The 19,908-nt window shown below is 43.4% G+C and overlaps 1 protein-coding gene across 3 annotated transcripts in view; it reads right to left on the minus strand.

The window, feature by feature from the left end:
- GMPR (guanosine monophosphate reductase) overlaps positions 1-11,871 on the minus strand; it is a 43,340-nt gene extending 31,469 nt beyond the window's left edge. The window contains exons 1-4 of one of the 3 annotated variants that reach the window (XM_062617965.1): positions 10,956-11,865; positions 6,116-6,235; positions 5,366-5,449; positions 4,366-4,539 (exon numbers count right to left, since the gene is read on the minus strand). In XM_062617965.1, the coding sequence (XP_062473949.1) occupies positions 4,366-4,539; positions 5,366-5,449; positions 6,116-6,235; positions 10,956-11,042 (465 nt within the window). In that variant the 5' untranslated portion in view covers positions 11,043-11,865. Of the gene's footprint in view, positions 1-4,365; positions 4,540-5,365; positions 5,450-6,115; positions 6,236-10,594; positions 10,758-10,955 lie in introns of those variants that run through there. The other 2 variants (XM_062617967.1, XM_062617966.1) reach the window with 2 other exon arrangements.
- Positions 11,872-19,908: the final 8,037 nt, after the last annotated feature.

Here is a 19,908-nt window from a genome sequence, read left to right on the forward strand (position 1 = left end):
AAAATCCCTTAAAACAAACTAAGAATATAAAGCAAATTAAGTAATTGTAACTTGTACAAAGAAGCCACTACAGACCATACATTTTGTAGTGTATTTGGGCAAGTAGTCAGGAAACACAGTAATTGGCAGAAGTATTGTATTAGTGAGAACCATGCTCATCTTACAGCTCATGTATCAATGTATTTCTAATCTGCTGCAAAACTGAATTTTTGATACAACCCAGTAATTACCTTACTGTTAACCTAACTTTGGTACCCCTGGCAGTAAATTTAACATTATCAGTAACAACTGATCAGGTAAAGTCAGGCAAACTACCGTGCTTTCAGTGTAGTCAGTTATCAGGGGCTGCAACAAATTACCATGCCTGTGGGCTTGGCCTTACACACTCAGGGCAACATCCCACTGTACTGTCATTCAGTGTGAGGTTTCAAGTGAGTGACATCCTGGCTCATTGTAGCACTATCCAGGATGACTGTACTGTGGGTCAGTCCTGAGGGAAATCCTGGCCTCAGGAAAGTCAAAGAGAGTTTCACTACTGACTTTAATGGGATCAAGATTTCACCTAACACGATTATAAAAGCTACACCTTCTCTAACAGAGATACAAAATTAGTGAACACAGTAGGGCAGTGCCTCTGAATTTCAGTCAGGCATTTGATACAGTGCCTCATAAAAGCCTGCTATAAATATCGACTCACACTGACTAAGACAGCAACACTGCTGCACTGATTGAAATCTGCTGGCAAACGGCAATGGATCAAGCTGAGGAGAAGTATCTGTGACAACAGTTCTCAAACTTTCTTCTTGTATCCTAGAGGAAAGCACAGTCTGTGCCTCCACACTATCAGAAACACTGCCAAAGGACACTTCCCACCCACCAAAGCAAGGGGTGATTTACCGTAAGATGGAGAGATGATGCCCTTTGTGACAATGAGGTGGGTGTTTGCACTCAATATTGTGACTGACCCTAAAGACCCTCAGTATCTTAACTGTCCCCCACCTGGCCCCTGCTCTGAGACCCCAGCCCTGGTGGACACACCATGACTGCACTGACTCTGCTGCGTGCTCCAGAAATAAACAGGGAGCAGTATGCATAGGCTTCTCTGACTGAATTCTGCCTCTACTAAGGCCCTGAAAAGCTCTGCTACTGACTTCAAGAGAAGCAACAGTTTCTGGCTCATGCTGTTCCCCTGTGCTCCTGCTTTGTGATTCCACTTGCCTCCCTCTCTGGCTCACATCTGCAGGTGCTACTGCATCTGCAAGTGTGCTCCTGCCCCAGCCTTTTCCTTCCTGCCATGCTCCACATTCCTCTCCCTAGGGTTTTGTCTGGATAATGAACAGAGAACATTATGAAAAGAGAAATTCAGGATAAAAACTTGGCAAAGCTTCCTGGCAAAGATATCTTAGCTTGCTAAACAGACTTCCAGTGAAATGGAAGAACCCTAGTGTCTACAACTATACTAATAAGGACTACGCTTACTGTAATTTAAGTCTCTGACCCTTCATGATATAAAGTCTCTGACCCTTCATGATGAATGTCAACTGAAGTTTTGCTTTAGACTCTAGTAAGTAGGCAGAACACAAGCACATGATGCTGTGCTACAACAGAACGCCCCACTGGACCATTACTCGTGATTCTGGGGGCAGTGCTGCATTCATGGTACTCTCAGGAGACTTGAATACTGCTTCTTCCTCCATCTTCAGTCTAACAAGTTATTTAAGGCAAGTCATGTTGTACCTTTGTGCCCCTGATTGTTTTCTTTATCTTTTGTGTTCCCTGGAGAAACTGATCTTCTTTGTAAATTAATAAGAAAGGCAGGAGTGTAAAGGGCTTGTGTCAAAGCCAGCAGGAGAAAAATGAGGTAATGTGATAATAAAAGCAAGTATCTAAAAAGGCAAAACCGTTCCTTTGAAAGGCTGTTACACAAGAGACATCCTCCATCTGCACTAGAGTACCAGCCACAGACATTACTACGTTAACCACAGTTGCTTTGGTCATCACCTTTCAGTCTCAGAGCTGAACTCATTAAGTGGCCCCTGGGAACAGACATTCCCTGAGACCCAGGGTTGGGTTACTCTTATGTACTGCACTGCAGCTGACTGTGAAATGAATGGTCATGCTGAGGAAAGCAAACAAGACAGCCTGCAAGGTCCTGGAGATCACTTTCCGTTATGAGAAACCTTCTGTATTTATATAGCTATTTAACTGCTAATCCTTTTGTTTGAAAGCCACAACAGCAGAGAACATACTGCAGGCATAGCACAGAAACATCAAAGCAGACAGAACAGGAAGGAGCAGGACATGTCTTCCAGAGTACCATAAAAAGAAGCCTAGAGGAGCTCCTGCATTTCATCCAGGAATAGCCTCAGAAGACCATTCTGGCACAGAGCGTAAACTCAACTCATTTGGAAGTGGGGTTAAGATGTCTGTCCCTACTTGAATCAGAGACTTTCAGGGACTGCACAGACTCTGGAGGATTTGGAACACAGAAGGTTTTTTAACACCCCAAGTTTGTGAGCATGCTCTTAGAACTAGAAATTATCCCTGTTCAGGATGTGAAAAACATAAGCCATACTGAACCACATTCAGAGGAAGGAGCTACGATCAAAGAAGGCAACTGAAAAGGTCAGGGCTGTAGATGCACCCAAGGAGGTGGTGGTGTCAGAACAATAAGACTTGAAGTAGCAATAACCTTAGTCACAGAAACGGAGAAACTAAACAGGTAGCTCAGCAGATGTGGGAGGTGGATGAAACTGGGTTAAGGACCTTGGACTAAAATTTGGGCTAGATACCCGACTTGGACATTGGCCTCTGGGCAATTCATCTTGGTTGAGTTCCCTCCTCAGTTAGCAGTCTATGTGGAGATGGGGAAGGAGGAGACATACTGTTTTCTTTCCACTTCTAATTGGAAGATCTATTATTTTTAACTATGTGGTTTAAGCTCCCTCCCACAACTCTTCAAGTCAAAGACACTGGGGTAATCATGTCACCAAGGACAATAATTCAGATCGAAGGCAAAGGAACAGCTCCTTCCTGTTCCTTAGCAGTGAACATCAAGTTGAAAGCTCAAAAATCCTACATCTATCATTTCATGTTTCCAAAACCTCTCCCCAAAGCCATGGGAAATATGGCCATACCAAAAAGGTTCTCCCATCTGCTGGTAGCTGTTGAAGGATGCCTATTCCTTAGCTTATGGTAATCCAGAACCCCACAGGCATTCCAGCCCACTTCCATTCTCCAATGCCACCATCATTCAGAGGCAAGAACACTTCCTCTAACATGCGAGGAAGGAATGCACTCTTCCCTGAGCTGCCTGAACATGCGGTTCCCTATTGAACTAAGTCAGAGTACGCATATATGACCATTTTTACTTCACATTTACTTTAGATGTGTGAAGCGGTGCGTCTGGCATGAAAAAGTGAGAAAGTGTTGCCTAAACACATGATTGTGGGGTTTTTTTTTTTGCTTGAATAAAGGCTGGTAATCTCATGAAGAGTCTACTGCTTGTTTGAGAATTTCTGCTATTCTCATGGAACAAATTCAGACCCATTTCTTTAAGGGCCCTAGGAAACAAGCAGGAGAAGTAGGGTTCTGCTGTAAGGAGTCCTGTGTCAATGCAAACATCCTACACTCCTGGTGCAAAAAAAGGCTGAAGGAAATATGGCATTAGCACTCTAAGAAAGGATAGTAACATCACAGAAGGTACATGAAAAGCCCCAACATTGACTGTTTTGCTCCCTGATGACCCTGTCCACAATTGCTCTGTTCACAACACCCCTATGAATTTTATCATAGGCAAAGATTAGTCTACATTCAGCTGCCTTCATAGTGATCTTATAGATGAAAGAGCCATTGGCCTCTATTGGCCAGAAACGCTGATGCATTCCCACAGCAAACCTCTTGATTTGGATCACCAAAATAAACCTATATACTCTATAAGTCACGTCTGGTGTGGGAAGGAGGATGCAAGTAGTAAAAAAAAAAAACTGGATCTACCCAGCCTGCCATGCCACATCAAACTGTTGTATGAGAGCACACACTGAACATTCCCACAGAAATTATCAACAGTGGAAGACTGACAATGGCAACATGTTATTAAACAGCCACCATTTGGCTCAGAGTCAACATCTTGCTGCATTTAAAGGGTACTGAATAGAGCTGTCCGCACACATTTGTCTGGAAGGGTTTTGAGTCAGACCTTTCTTTCCTTCTCTCTTTCCTCCTCTCTTCAATTCCCTTTCATTAAATGAGCACTCAGAGACTGATGGAGCTACCACTGAGGTGCTGATTCCTACCAACCAAACCCTGGGCCCTATTCCTGGACAGAATTCCCACACACCCCCTCAACCCTTGCTACACACTTACCATAATGGTGTGATGTGGGAACAGGGCACGGACAGACTTCACAAACTCCACAAAATGCTCTGAATAGCCATTTGCCACATCCAGGCAAATGTATCTGATAGGTGGAATGGCCTCCAGAATACTTGTTAACTTGTCCAAATCAGCTTTTCCGCTACCTGAGCTTGCTGCTACATGCTAGAAAGACAGGGAGAACAAAAGAGAGTAGTAGCTTGTCAAAACCGGCATAAACACACACTTCATGTATCTTTACCTGCATAGTCTTGGGACAACTTGTGCTGGAAACTAGTGAAAATCACATTACATACTACAAAATAAATACCCTTCTGCAAATATTAGTATGTCGTTCTGTTTCAGTTTAAGGCTCTAAAATAAAGCAAAATTAGCATTTTTATCAGTTCTTAATTCACAACAAGGTTCTCATAGGCAAATATGATCACCTGAGGTGAATGAAGGCTCAGCTGTACTCATACTAACACAAACACAAAAGAAGTCCTTACTTGGTATATTTCCAGGAAAGCAAAATAGCAAAATCTGTGGCACTGACAAAAGTGGAATCTGGGTCTTTTAAGTTCACCAAACACACCCTTGAAATCCAGAATCACAGAACAGTTGAGCTTGGAAGGGACCTCTGGAGATTGCATAGTCCAACCGCTTGCTCAAGCTACCATTTAAAACAAACAGATTTCTTCCTCCTTTGTCTTCCTGTAAGTTCTTTCCAATAGAAAAATAGTTTCCACAGCTACTGGCTCACAAATCCTCTGCAGAGACCCAAGGTCACAGAGCAAGTCACTATTTAATCACTAGGAGATTCTACTCATAATGGACTCACACAGCTATTCTTTTTAAACCAGGACAAGCCACTTCCCTTGATGCATATAAGAACAGCAAATATCTTCATTCCTCAAAACTTCATTTGACAACAATATTCCCAAGAGACTCCAGTGTATGTGAGTTCAGAACAAAGCAATAAACCATAATAATTTATAGTATGAAAATGTACCTCAAGGCATTCTGGGTGATTGGCAGCAAACAGTTTCCATTCTTCCAAAGAATAATGCTTGTGAATTGCAGTGAACATTGCATGCTAGCAAAAATAAGAAAACTGATATTAATGTCCAAATTAGACATCTTTCCCTCTGCTTGGAATAACAAGATACCAGAAATTCCCATTTTAAGTATAGGCTCCTCCTGCTTGAAAAAAGCAGTAACAGTGAGTAACAGACAAAACCACTCCAAAGAGCTTTTCAAAGGTAACTTAGCATACTTAGCTGACCTTTCGGGATCATATTTCTGATGTGTTTCATGAAGTTATCATCAATATTTTGAATGTGCTTAAGCAGTGCAAGAAAGTAATCTGAGTCTTGAGGACAGAGGCTAGTTAACTCATGACTCCTGACTGCTGCAGCTCTATCTAGTAACCTCCACTTTCAAAAATGTTGTCACTTAATAGTTTTTCTCTGGAAGGTTTGTATTTTCACAATACAAACCTCAAAAAATAAGCTCTAAAAGCTCCACGTGAAGCTGAGTTACACCCAAGATGGAAGCTTGCTGGTAAGCATCTCCACTAAAACTATCTTGTATCTGGAGCTGTAAAAGCACAGTTGCTTTGCAGTGAAACACCACCTTCTTGTTCTGGATTTTTTAACTCACGCCCCACTGCTCACCGACAAACATAGGTAAAAACTAACAAGGGCTGCTCACAATCACCCAGTGGCTTCCCAATTGTTGCAAAAATAGAATCAAGACTTACTTTTGCCATAACCACGGCCATTTCAAATGTCCCCACAGTGTCCATGTTTGCCACTATAATGGGAATTCCTGTGTATGTCTGTTTGGAGTTGCGGAAGGTGAAGGTCCGTGTAAGGTCGACCTGCAATGAATAGGAACACATTCTTTTAAGAAACTGGCTGCAATCTAACACGAGTTTTGCTACTGACTTCAGATACAGCAGGTTTAAATACTGCTTCTTAATTTTCCTCACATTTCCTGTTCTTCCTCCTTTCATTCTACTATTACATCATTTATTTTGCTACAACTTCTGCCTTCCAAGCAAGAAAATACAAAAGTAAAATAACGTTTTCTGTGTTAAAGAGTTCTCACTGGAGAAAAAGAGAATAAAAATTAAAAACAAAGCAAACAAACGAAAAAAAGAACACAAAGTCAGAAAGGATTGGAAAGAAAGGACACTGAGGACTGTGGATTATCTTATACAGAAGTAACCTCAGCTGTTTCTTTGGCTGCCCGAAAAGCCCAAGTTGTATTCCCAGCTCCACAGAAGTCAGAACTGGAACTCCCCCTGTGTCCAGAAAGCACAGAGGACTTTCTTCCAATCTCTAATATAAATGACAACGTAATAAAGTAAGCAAGGTTGACTACAGTTATCAGCACTCTTGCCATACATCATCACCAATCATACCCTGGCTTATTAAACCATGAAGCTACTAATTTCTAAATTAATTTCTTACAACTACATCATCCTTTAACTTCAAAGTTATTTCTTCTTCAGCATCCTGAAACAATCAGGCATTTGCAAGAGGTAATATCAAATTTAGATCAGTTCCCACTGGTCTACTTAGCATCTTGCAAAAAGAGGGTAAAAACTCTCTAAGAAACACGCACTGTTAAGATGTGAGGTTAGTCTCTTTAGTAACAGTGAAAATGAAGGCTCTTTCATAGTTTTATTACTCCTCACTTCAGCTTTAATCCAGGAACATTCAGAGATCTGAACTGAACTGCATCACCAGAAAGAAAGCAATATAAAAAAATGTAAGACTTTGATTATTTATTTACAACATGTGTTGAACACTGTCATACTGCAGGCTACATTATGATTGTTTAATATGGTGGGGGAGTTTATTCCTGATCTGTAAGAGAAAGAAGTTGGTGCCTCAGTGATATAGTGTGAAATGGGTTCTCATTTTATATAAGCTCATAAGGGAAGGGTCACTTCAGTGAACAAGCTAAGATACATCTTAATGGAGACTCATCCTTCTTTCCATTTACTATCAGAGAAGCCCAATTCTCTACCCATCACTATGACTTATTTATGAGAAGTTTTGCTGCAGAAAGCATGAGAAAATAGTATGAAGAACATAAGTATGAAACAGGTATGAAAATTTAATGCATTTTGCTTCACTTTAATCCTATTTATTAACTAAAACCAAGGGAAAAAAAGAGAGTATCACATAACCAGTTTTACAACAGCACCAGAACCACTGCTTTACATTTTTACAGGGGAAAAACATCTCTTTCAAATGGACTTAAGAAAGTAGAGAAAAAGAGCACACTGAAGAAAGGAGTGAGGCAAAATGAAATCTATGGAAGGCCATTACTCTTTCAGTGACTCTTACCTCCACTTATTCTAGCCTTTAAATGATTTCTTTTAGCCAGATGTCCAGATGGATTTCGTGCAATTTTTAACACAACTGATAATATTGCAAGAGCAGGCATTTATGAGGGATAACTGTGGAGTATCCCCTAATGAGGCTTTTGGTTTGTAAGAGTAGGAGAAATGGCACCCTCGGTTGGAGGTATTTATGGGGTGCCCTCATTCTCCAAAGAGCCAGTACCAGATATCTGGGAAGGGAACCTAAGAATAAGTCAAGTTTTGAAAGACTCTTTTCATAGCCTACCTTCCCAGGTCCCAGGAAGCTGATGTTTAGAGACCTTCAAAGACACAGGTCTCTCCCAGTCCACTGTAATAAATAGCCACTCATAGAGAAAGAACCTGCCTTGTGAATTTTCCATTCCTTCACACCTTTAGCCTCTCCAATACCCCACACCAATAAATTTCAAAGATGAATCATATGTTCCATAAAAAAAACCTTTGCATGTTAATTTTACATTCACTACTTCCTGCTTCTTGTTTTATGACAGTCAATAGCCACTTCTCAATTTCACCTATTCCATTCCACTCCTCACTTCACAGCCTTCTAGCATATCCTCCACAGCTGCTCCTTCTACTGAACAGTCCTAGTGTGTTCTGTTTTTATCTCATGTGGAAACCAGTCAATACTGCTGATCATCCTGGCTGCCATTTTCTGCACCTATTTTAACATATTATGCTGTTCTTGTTTAGTGATCACCAGAACTGTGTGCTCACGACGAACATACTGGGGAGCATCACAAAGCTAACTGGTTTTCCTTAGTTCCTCTAGAAGCACTTTTGGCCATCTCTTTGTCTCCTTCCTGAGCAGCGACAGCTAATTTATGGCTTGGTGTTCTATGCATCATGAGAAAATAACTTCTGACTCAAGGATTTCTCACCATCACTCAACAACAGTAGAATTTTCTTCAGAAAGAAAAAAAATGAGATTTATTTCCTAACTCCTACCTAGATCCTCAACATAAGAAAGCACTGGGATACTGGCTGCTCTGTTAAAGCTCCCTGGACTTATTTGAATTTACAAATTTAGATTAATGACTAGACTTTCCACAGGACACTTGTCTGGTGAATGGACAGCCTGCAGCAGCAAGTCCAGCAAAGAGAAGCACAGCAGGTATGTGAGTACCAAGACCCCACTGACAGATAATGCTGCTCCAACTTCAGTCACTGCTTTAGCCAATTTTGACACTTGAATTTAGGCTTCAAATTTTCTGGTATCCTTTCAAAAAGAGAAAGTGATCATGGAAAATGAAGACAGTACAAAGAATCAAAACCAAGTACCAACACAGCAGACCTTCAAGAAGAGCTGCAAACACCCCAAACCGCCTCTCTATGAAGCTGACTTAATCCTAGTTACTGCATAAAAAGCTATCCTTGCACAAAACAAGGCATTCACACCAGAGAAACAGACGCTTGCTGATACAAGGTTCAAAGCAGCAGCTTGCTGGGTAACAGGCACGGTAGTGTGCTGCCTCTGTTCCTCTGCCAGAACTATTTATTTATATTCTTGTTTTGAAGCAGACTGAGGCTGTCCGTTTTAGATCTGGCTTTCACAGACACTGTTTATTCCTGTTGCTACAGCCTCTGTGATGGTATCCAATTTCTTAACCTTCATCGGTTTTCACTGACCCGCCTCATGACATGCACTTTTTCTCATGTGAAAAGGGTTTAACAGTTCATCATACCCACCCGTTACACCCCTGCCATATCGGCTCGTGTTCCTCCTATCGTTTTCCCTTCCCAGCAGCCCTTCTTTCCACTGCCTGCAAGCAGCTAAATATACAAGACACTGCACTTGAAGGAGCCATGTGTCACTCGGTGGAGCACAGCTCCACCTGTTTGCCAGGCCAGCACACTGAATTTTGAAGAGAGACCAAGCAAATTGTCAGAAATGGCCTGCAGGCCTTAAGCGCAGTTAACTGCACCAAAAGAGAGGAGTTACTCAGCTGGGATGCCGTTCTTTGTGAATTAAAAACGACTACGAGATTACCTTTCTACCAAGAGGGGCTCTCCAATGGCAAACACTTTCATAACTGCAGAAAGTGTTGCTTAGTTGTTGCGTTCAAAATCCTTTGCGATAAGCCTGTAATAAACATCGCTACCCTCCTTCCTTTTCCAGTCTTGTCTTTCTTACCTCACCTGATTTGTCTCGGTCTCTCTCACAATTCTGCTTCCCCTGGAGAAAAGTTTAATCCTCTTTCCATCCCCCAACACGACGTAATTCCTTCATTAGTCAATCTAAATCCTTTGCTAACCTTGGGGTTATGTGAGGTAAATGAGAAGGCACCTTCAATCCCGAGGCGGCCATCTTTTTTTGTAGAGGCAATCCTCAGGGGAATTCCTGGGGTCTTTCCTGATCCCTGCTCACAAGTAACTACAGCAATATCCCAGCTAACAGTGGCCCCGGGCCACCAGGGACTCTGAGCCCCAGGCAGCCTTGGTGACAGAGGGATGGCTGGGATATCCCCACACAGCAGAAGGAGGCAAGGTCATGGGGGTTAACTCAAGTGAGTGTGAAACGCACCCCACATTTTCTCCTGCTGGGATCCCAGCCCGGCGTACGCTGTGCCGCGGGAAGCACTCCCCAGCATCTTCGCTGGTTGTATTTTTCATAAAGAGCACGTCAGTTCCTCTGTAACAGCACTGTCCGCGACCCCCGGGGCTGAAAGCGAAGGTGCCCGTCACTCCGCATCTCCCGCTTTTGCGGCCCAAGCTGCGAGGCGCATAACCGGACACCCCCCGGCCCGGAGGGGGGCTGGCAGAGCTGCCGGTTCGCCGCTGCCCCCACGGCAGGCGGCCCCCTAGAAACCGGAGATCACCCCCCGCTCAGCGCCGCAGAGGCACCTGTCAGGAGCAAACAATCCGCCCTTCTCCTCTTCCCCCCACCCCCCTCTGTATGTTTGCTGAGGAGCGGGGGAAGGACAGCGCGGCACCAGCTCCAGTGCCCGCCGCCTCCTGCTCCGCCGGGGCCGCGGCTCGCCTCTCCGAAGGGCGGGGTGGGGGACACACACACACCGCGGGCTCCGCAACGCTGGCCTCCTCCTTCCAGCAGCGGCGGTATCCCCCCCAGCCACGTAGAGGGCGTTTCGCTCGGGGAGGGCATAGCTACGTTAGAACGAAGAATAAAAATAAAGCGGGCGGGAGGGGGTTAAGGAAGTTAGGCTCTGAGACCGGGGAAAAGCATGCTGGGTTCGAGTGCCCCCACCTCTGATCGGCTTTTGAGGCTGCTTCTTTTAGGTCTGAGCAGGACATCTTTAAAGTCCAGTTTGAGGTCTGCGTCTACCCGGGGCATCTTGCTGGGGTGGCGGGGTGCGGGGATCGAGGCTCTCCTGGCGGCGGTGGCGGCGGTCCCTCTGCGCTTTCTCCGCTCCGCTGCACCGCGCCGCCTGCAGAGCCGCACCGGCCAAAGCCCGCGGGCAGCGCAAGAAGCCTATTTATAGGGCTCGGGGAGCGCGGCGGCGCGGCCCAGGCCCCATCGCTTTATGAGGAGAGGGTTGTTTTTAGCTGGGTAGCCGGCCACCCCTTGCCCTTTATCCCGCCGCAGCCACCCCTGCGTCTCCCCCGGGCTGGGCGCTCTGTGTGTGGCGATGGAGGAGGGGGGGAAACGGGGACAGGGCGCCCCTCCGCAGCCGCCCGTGAGGAGCGAGGCGCGGGCACCACCGGCAGCACAACCTCCTTAAGGGCAAAGCAAGGGCAGAGGAAATGGCAACTCCATGTGACCGAGCGGGCGGCCGCCGCGTGTGGGAGCCCGGCGCTCCGGGCGGTCGCTGAGGGCTGGGCTCACATCTTGCCCCCCACACAAACCTTTCACCGCCCCGGGCGACTGTTAAGGACCGACGGTTCGGACCAGCCGCCGTCCGGAGCAGGGGCGGCCCTGAGGCGGCCTCACCGACGGAGGCTGGCGGCGCTCCCCAAGTTTTTAGGGTGGCTGCTGCACGGCCCCAAACTCTGCCTCCAACGATGTAACGGGGCAGCCTTTGGTCTCCATGGGTTCTGGTGGAAACCCGACTGGGCCAAAGCCTGGCCCACTCCCTGACCAGCATCCTCTGGTAGAACTGAGCGTTGCCCAGCTCCTGGGACTGTCAGAACTGGTTCCCACCTGCCTGCAGAGCAAAGGGCTGGTACATGGTTTTGGCATTATAAACGCTGAGAAATGTGCAGCTGGTTGGTCATAGGAGAGCAGCCACAGCACCAGCCACCTGGAACTGCCTCTACACAACAATCTCCTATTTTAGTACGTTTAGAGAAGGAACAGGGAGGGGTTTTTTTTTCTTACCCTCCATAGCGTGGAGGAGCCTGACTTGTAACTTTATATCATCTGTTTTCAATGGCTAGCCACTGTTCAATATGCAGCCGCAAAACCACCATAGCAACAGGGTTACACATGCTGGGTCCACGTACATCCATTGGCACAGGGATCAATATGATCAATATCATATACCAGGTATCATATGAGGTGACTTTCATGGGAGTTTTGAGCCTTAAAGTCTAATTAATTATGAAGTCAGTGGGCTATAAGATTTGGACTTCTTTGGTATTCACATGAGCTAAGCCTTGTCAGTGACTGGAAACTGAAGCACGGGAGGGTCGTGGTTAGCTTCCCTTCCTCAGCCGCATTGCAGGATGAGGCAGTGCTCTCTTCATTATCTGGAAGTTGCACACGTCTGGTCAACACCCTGCTTCCAGAATAGTTTTTACACCTCTTTGCCAAGTGTCCCAGATAATTAGATGTGCCAAATCATGAGGCCCAGGCTTTACACATCAGGCAGGGCATTTGAGTGCTTGCAGTTTTGAATGTGGTTTCCAAGAAGCCCCAAGGCTTCAAAACTCCAGGTGATGTTGCAGGAGTGCCTTGTCACTGGGGGCATTTCCCATAGCAATATTACAGTGGAATGCACTTTACAGTTAGTCTAATTTGCATAACAGAAGCCATTCACTTGGTGGTTTTTTTTCACTGACTTCAACAACATACCAGAACTGCTAAAATGTATCCTTCAGACAGATAGCCACATCTCCCAACGCTTAGTGTTCAGTAATAAATTAACATTTTGTTCAGGAGCAGAGAGTACTGATGAGAATGGGTCTGTGAAAGTGACATGCCTGTAGCAGAGTACTGAGAATGGAGAAAAAACAAATGCCTTCTGTCTGTGCCTGGCACCATGTCTTCTCTTTACCCTCATGGCAGGCATGTGATGCTGAGAAGAAAGAAAGAAGCCACTGCGCTGCACTGTGAATTCAAAAGGTCAGCGCCGTCATGGGGAGTAGGAGATGGAGGCTATCAGTGATACTTGTAAGCCCCAGAAAATCCATGCCTCATGCTGTTTCTCATTTGTGGTATTTTTAGCCTCTACTCACAGAACTCATGGTGCTATTTTTCTCTATCTGCTAATATCCAGTCTTTTCCACATGTACACATATTAACAGACTAGTTGAGTCTCTTAGATCAGCTTTTGTGTTCTGGAAAATATACAGAGTTTGAAGTCCTTCAGTTTCTTACTTCAAGATACATTTTCTGTAATTAAAACTATAGTTTCTTGCTGAAAAAACTCTGCCTTTTTAAGTATCCTTTCTGAAGAATCACACTGGCATCACAACCAGAAATGAAGATCACCTTGTTATGCATTTTTGCTATTCCTCTTTACACCTGCAGTCATCCCATATTACCTGTTTGTGTCATGGAATAGAGTTATTCAGCCAAGCTGTATGCAGTTTTAGTAACTACAAGCCAGTCAGCCTCACTTCAGTGCCTGGGAAGGGGGTGGAACAAATAATCCTGGAAAGCATTTCCAAGCATATGAAGGAAGAGAATGTGACTGAAAGTAGTTGGCATGAATTTACGAAGATAAAAATCATGCTCAGCTAACCTGATTACCTTCTATGTAGAAGTAACTAGTTCAGTGGATGAGAGGAGAGCAGTGGATATTGTTTATTTTGACTTTGGCAAGCCTTTTGACAGAATCCCAATAACATTTTCATAGACAAACTGATGAAGTGTAGACTCGCTAAAAAATCCATGAAGTGGACTGAAAACTGACTGAACTTCTGGGCTGTAAGGGTTGTCATCAGTGACCCAAAGTCCAGCTGGAGGTCAGTCATTTGTGGTGTACCAGGTTAATTGCATATGGTACTAAAAATGCCTGTGTTATCCATGCTCGGTTTTCTTCTAATTTAAATAAGAGCAATTTCCTCACTAACTCCTTGGTATTGAAAAAGGTTTTCAGTGATAACCTTAAAGTATGAGCACTTCTGAGCACCAGAAACATCTCTAGGATGAATGCTTAATAAGGTTGACATTATTTATCAACAGAAATTCTGGTTACAGCAGATGCACAGCTGACACAACTGATGGCACATGCTGACTTCCTTGCTGTGGTTCTGAGGAAAATACTATAGCCTCATGTAACTCCATACAGACATCCTGTAGCATAAATTAACATGTATGTTTAAGGAATATGGTGAGCAGTAGCGAATGCATTGCTCAGTTGGCAAGCTCTCCCACGAACTGTGTCAACTTCCCAGCAAAATCCCGTATCTGGAAAGAGCAACATACTGCAGGACATGTGTGATGGCCAGATTGGACAGGGCCTTGAGCAACCTGGTCTTGTGGAAGCTGTCCCTGCCCATGGCAGGAGGTTGGAACTAAATGATCTTTAAGGTCCCTCCCAACCCAAACTATTCTGTGATTCTGTGATCGTAAAGATCTTTCACTGTTAAGGAGAAGTCGTATGTTTGACGAAAGAGCCTGTTTTTTCTTATGAGAGATGTAAATTGCTTTTATTATTCTGTATGAATTTGGCCCTTGTTTACACTGAATAACATTTCCCAGTGAATGGATCAAGAGGCCTAACTTAGCAAACCCTGCAAATGCAAGTGGAAGATTTCTTTTGGCTGTAGAGATAAGGCTTTTTTTTTTTTCTGAACTATCACTAGTGTTACAGCATCTACACTGAGGCTTTTGCTGGCTTTGATAGCCATCAGAAATGGGAGGAGTGGGGCTGACACCCCTAACCTAACATAGCTGTGACAAGCAGACTTCAGCTACATGCATGAAGATCCTTTGTTTTGAAGTGAAGAAACTCTTTTGCCGTAAGTAATTTTATTAAATTCAAAGATCTTAGGGTAGACCACTGATCACAAGCTGAATCCCAGGCCCCCACTGTTCAGTAGGACAGTCTCATTCAAGGTACAGTTTACTTAGCAGTAAGTGACAGTATCCATTTCCATCTGATTTCAGCAGGTTTCAATTGTTAATTAGAAGTAATCACAGCAATTAATAATTAATGAGACTCTGACCTTCCTTGGCTTATGATACACATCTAAGAGTCTGTCTGTGCTGATAAATAAAATGGACAACACCCAGTCTCTGTCCCTTCAAGGCAAGGGACAGAATGTTTCTCACATATAGCCATTTAGATGCCATATGTGAGCTTCAAGGGGTTTCACTCATACTGCATATTGGAAACAGTCTAGTGCTATTCCCTGAACTGTCCTCAGACTACCTGGAGGAGTGCTGCCTGTCTAAGTTGTCCAACAGAGCATGATATTAAATAAAGGGTATGAACTGTTGTGTGGTAGAGCTTATGGCCATGCACTAGCCCTGTTTGGTTTATTGTAGGGCTTCACTGTTACAAAAAAGGGACAAAGCTTGTTGTGTACTATCCACTGCAAACTGCTATTTCTGTAAATTACATCCAAGGTCTACATACTGTAAAAGAAAGAGAGATTCTCTCCATGGAAATTTTAAGCCATCTCACAGGTATTCTGCTGCTGCTACAGAGCTTTATATACAGAGCCAGCATCTTCTCAGTGGTGCTCACTGGCAGAATGAGAAGCAACAGGCACAAACTGAAACCGATAAAATTCCATCTGAACATAAGAAAACACTTTTTGTCCTGTGAGGGTGGTGGAACACTGGTACAGGTTGCTCGAAGAGGTCATGGTGTCTTTGTCCTTGGAGACATTCAAACCCTGACCGGACACAGACCTGGGCAACCTGCCTTGGCTGACTGTGCTTGAGCAGGGGTTGGACTACATGATAAGAGGTCTCTAGCAATCTCAGCCAGTCTGTGATTCAGTGGTTCCATACATTAGTTTGTCAGTATGGGGTATCTTCCATTGCAAAATCTCAAGTGCCTTTAAAAATTCTGCTAATGGAGAAGGGTCAGGATATTGCCTCTTTTAACGCTGGTAACTGTGGATGTTTCGGTTTGGTGCGCAAAGCCTGTTTGAATAGGCACACTGCTACTGATGTATGAAAGAAACTAAAAGCACATCATTAATAAAAATATAAAATAAAATAAATTATATAACCAAAGACATTTTCTTTATTTTCTGGGCTTTCCTTGCTATTTTTATGTTGGGTGGAAATCTTGCTACAAATTTTAGACTGGAAAAATGTTTCTAAACTGTGAGCATCTGGTAATGACTAGCTTTCAAACCCGATTTAATCTTTACTTAAGGAAAAACTTAGTACCTTTGCTGCCTTACTGCGCCATCTACAGGTAAAAAAAACCCTCCGTGTTGTTGATATTACAAAATGTTATTTAAGCAATTAATAAATAAAAATGGAATTTTCCAGTTTTAATCTCAGTATGAGGGGTTTATGCCTTTTGTGTTTAAAATTACATTTTCCACAACTTTAAATACCTTGTATGCTTTGGCCAGGAAGTTTTGCTTCTGCAGAACTTTAGATCTTATCGTGGGAAAAACAGAAAAGATTTGCTTGTACCTTTATTGCATTTTAGGAGTTTAATGGGATGTAGATGAAAGCTGCTGCATCAGTTGCCACACACTTTTTCATAAAGACACCTGCATATGGATTATGATTAACATCAACACGGTTGTCACCACTATGTGTTTTTTACCTGTAATTCCTCACTGTCTGAAGTTAAAGATATTCTTAAAATGACCTAGAAAATGTTGCCTCTTTTTCCCACAGCAAATAAGACCTTGCTAAATATTCTCATCTATCATTATGATAAATTGGGAAGGCAAAATTTAATGGCTGAACTTGTAAAATATGCACTAGCTTCTGCAAGGCTGTTTAAAAAGTGAATACTATTAGCATGTGAGGCCACAGTAGCTATTAGCTTATATCTACCATGTGGTTTGGGTGCCCAGGATGTTTCAGTAACCAAAAAGGACAAATACACATGAAACTGATGGATCAAACCTCATTCAATGCCCTTCTCCTTTTTATGAAGAAAGCAGATCCTCTTCAGCTGCACTCGCCTTCCTGTGAACATATGTGTTTATAAAAAGTATATTCAGGGTAAACTAAAATGGAACACAGTCCTCACAAGAGGTAGATAGATACATGCATCCTTTGTCAAGAAAATTAAAAGGAATTTAAGTGATTTTATTCTCATAGGAGAACAACAGGCTAAATTCAAGAACATTTCTTTAATTGGGTTTTAGTCTTGTATCTAGTGCCTTTCCTGGGAAACTCTGAGCAGGAATGTTATTTGTCACAGTGTGCATGCAGCACCCAGAGTCAGTAAGGCACGGGTCCTCATTACTGTCTTTTTGCATTAGTATAATGAAGACCTCCAAAAATACAGATTTTTTTTTTTTTTTGGTCTGTTATTCCACATCCTTGCCTATAAAATTATTATTTTATATTTTGATTCATGCCTCCCTGTCTCTCCCCTTTTCCCAAGCTGCTCTCCAGCAGTGCTGGTTTTTGATGTTAAAAGGCTTGGCATGTTTCATCCCTGTTATCCGTATCTCAGCAAAGGCAGAAGTCACTTCCATACCTGGTTTGCAGAGTGCTTTGGGATCCTTCAGGATGAAAGGTGTGATATAAATATAAGATACCATTCATTCCCTTTTTTTCCACAGCACACACAGTGCTAATAGGTTTTGCTTTCACCTTGAGCTCCCCTGACTAAATTGTCAAACATCTCAGTAATACCATGAACGTTTGCTTCAGGCACTCACTGTTCTGTTAGCTCCGTCCTTACAAAAGGATGGCTATTCTCCAGGCACACAATTGGCTCTCCTACTACCAAATGCCTCTTTCTTCTTATCATCCTCAGTAGCTTCTCTTGCAATTTCCCTTGAGTTTCCTTGCTTCAGTCTAATCCTCTGGATCTCATTCAGGTCCTATTTCCCATTTGCCATGTCAGTTCACCTGCAGTACATTGTAAAGTCTGTACTGATCCTGTATCCTGAGCAAAAAGGACCAGTGTAGGGGTGTTTCTTTGGACTTCTGAGTGCTGTGACTTTCTTTCTTCTTTCCACTGTGTTTAGATGACAAAGGCTCTTCCTCTTTAGGCAGAGCACTGAGAGGAAAGCAATAATCAGCTTCCCCAGGCTGTCTAAGCAGTACCTCATTCTCAGAAAGAAAGAGGCAAAACACAATTGCTTTTCTAAGCCCTTCTGCCCAGCTCTGTGGGGAAGGGAATAATTAGCCTCATTAAGCTACAGGGCCAGCAGCCCCTTGCCTTCACTGCAGTTCCCTCACTTGACCCTACTGTACTGGGGCTGCAGCCAGTCCCACAGTAAATACAGCTGAGCAGGCAAGCTGCTCCCAGCTGGGGCCACATTGCTACTCCCTGCTCTTTCTCATGTGCTGCTGTGGCACCCACCCAAGGCCACACAATTGGCCCTTAGAGAGCTCGGATGTTAAATGTGGAACACAGTGGGGCATTTCCTCACATTCCCCTCTTTTCATTCCTCATTATTTTAGCTCAATTATTTTTGCCTCCATGTTTCTGGACCCTCTTGCATTCAGCTGCAGGTACTTCTTTTCACCCTTACACACTGCTTCAGGTGGTAATGTATCACTCACCAGATCAAGAACTTGTTGAGTAAATTGATGAGCTACAGTGTCCCTGTGAGGCCAAGCAGACAAGTCTTGTGGAATTTGTTAAATGAGCTATTTGGGACTACACTGTCAGATGGGGAAAAAAGTAGGAATAAATAAATGGCTATAAACATTCAATTTCCTGATCTTTGAATTGATCCTCTTGAATCACTGTGTCTGGTGCCCAATTTGGCAAAAAGACATCTTTCTTTACTTCTGATTATTTTCCTTAGGCTACACTTGGGTTGTGGTATAGTAGACTGGTATATTCCATGGCATAGAGTCTGGCTTCCTTCACTTACTGAAGCATAAATTGGGGTTACATCTGTAGAAGCCAGTGATATTGTCATCATGTAAAACTCATATGTGCATGATCAGAAGGAGTCCGTGTTTTTCTTCTCCCACAACTCGGAACAGAGCTCAGAAATGCAGAACCATTTTGATATTTAAAACAATTTGATATTTAATCAGAACAGAAATGTGGCATGTGAAGAACATGGGCCTATATCTGAGCTAAGCTTTAAGAAGACATTAATAATGAATTACATCATAAACCATGGGAACAAATAGTTAATTTGCCTTTATTAATTTCCCAACTCTTTCCTGGCAAAAAGTCGAGAAACGCTTAGATTATAAATCTAATTGTCATGACAAGAGTGTATGCATTAAGAGATTGTATCAATTATTGGGCCATCAGGCATCATTATGAAAGTTGATTTCTGCTTATGCAATGTTAAGACCCCCTTCACCTCTCCCTGCCCCTAGTCTCTTTTTCATTGGCTTCTAACAGGAAGTCTGGAGAAAAGAATTTGATAAAATGTTGATGATAATTTTCTTACTTAATAGAGAGGAGTCTGTTTCTGAATCTCAACTGAGCAGGGCTGCACACAGCTGTGAGGTGGAAGGGGGAAACAGGGTGCAATGTTAATTCCCTCCTGAATGAAACACTATGGAAGCCACAGCTTCCATACATTACATTCAAGGCTTTGTCTAGTTTGTTTATGCTACAGATGGAGCCTTTTCCCTTATACACCTTTGATGCTGGAGCATAGTGTGGGTTTAAATTTGTGTTCTAGAGCACAATAGGGAAATAGACATGCACAGAGTACATACATAAAAAACCCTATCACAAACACTCCTGTTGCAGCAAGGCTATTGAGTAAGGAAATTACTAGGAAGTGGTAGGACAGAGTGTGACTCCAGTCCCTGGTAAACAGAGGCTAAACCTCAGCTGGTACAGCTCTCCTGAAGGATGTGGACCTTATAATTGATCAAGTATAGAATCATAGAATAGTTAGGGCTGGAAAGGACCTTAAGATCATCAAGTTCCACCCCCCCTGCCATGTGCAGG

The sequence above is a fragment of the Pezoporus occidentalis genome, unplaced genomic scaffold (genome assembly GCF_034315485.1).
Source record: "Pezoporus occidentalis ecotype Australia unplaced genomic scaffold, CSIRO_AGI_Poc_V1 ctg2, whole genome shotgun sequence".
NCBI classification, from domain to species: Eukaryota; Metazoa; Chordata; class Aves; order Psittaciformes; family Psittacidae; genus Pezoporus; species Pezoporus occidentalis.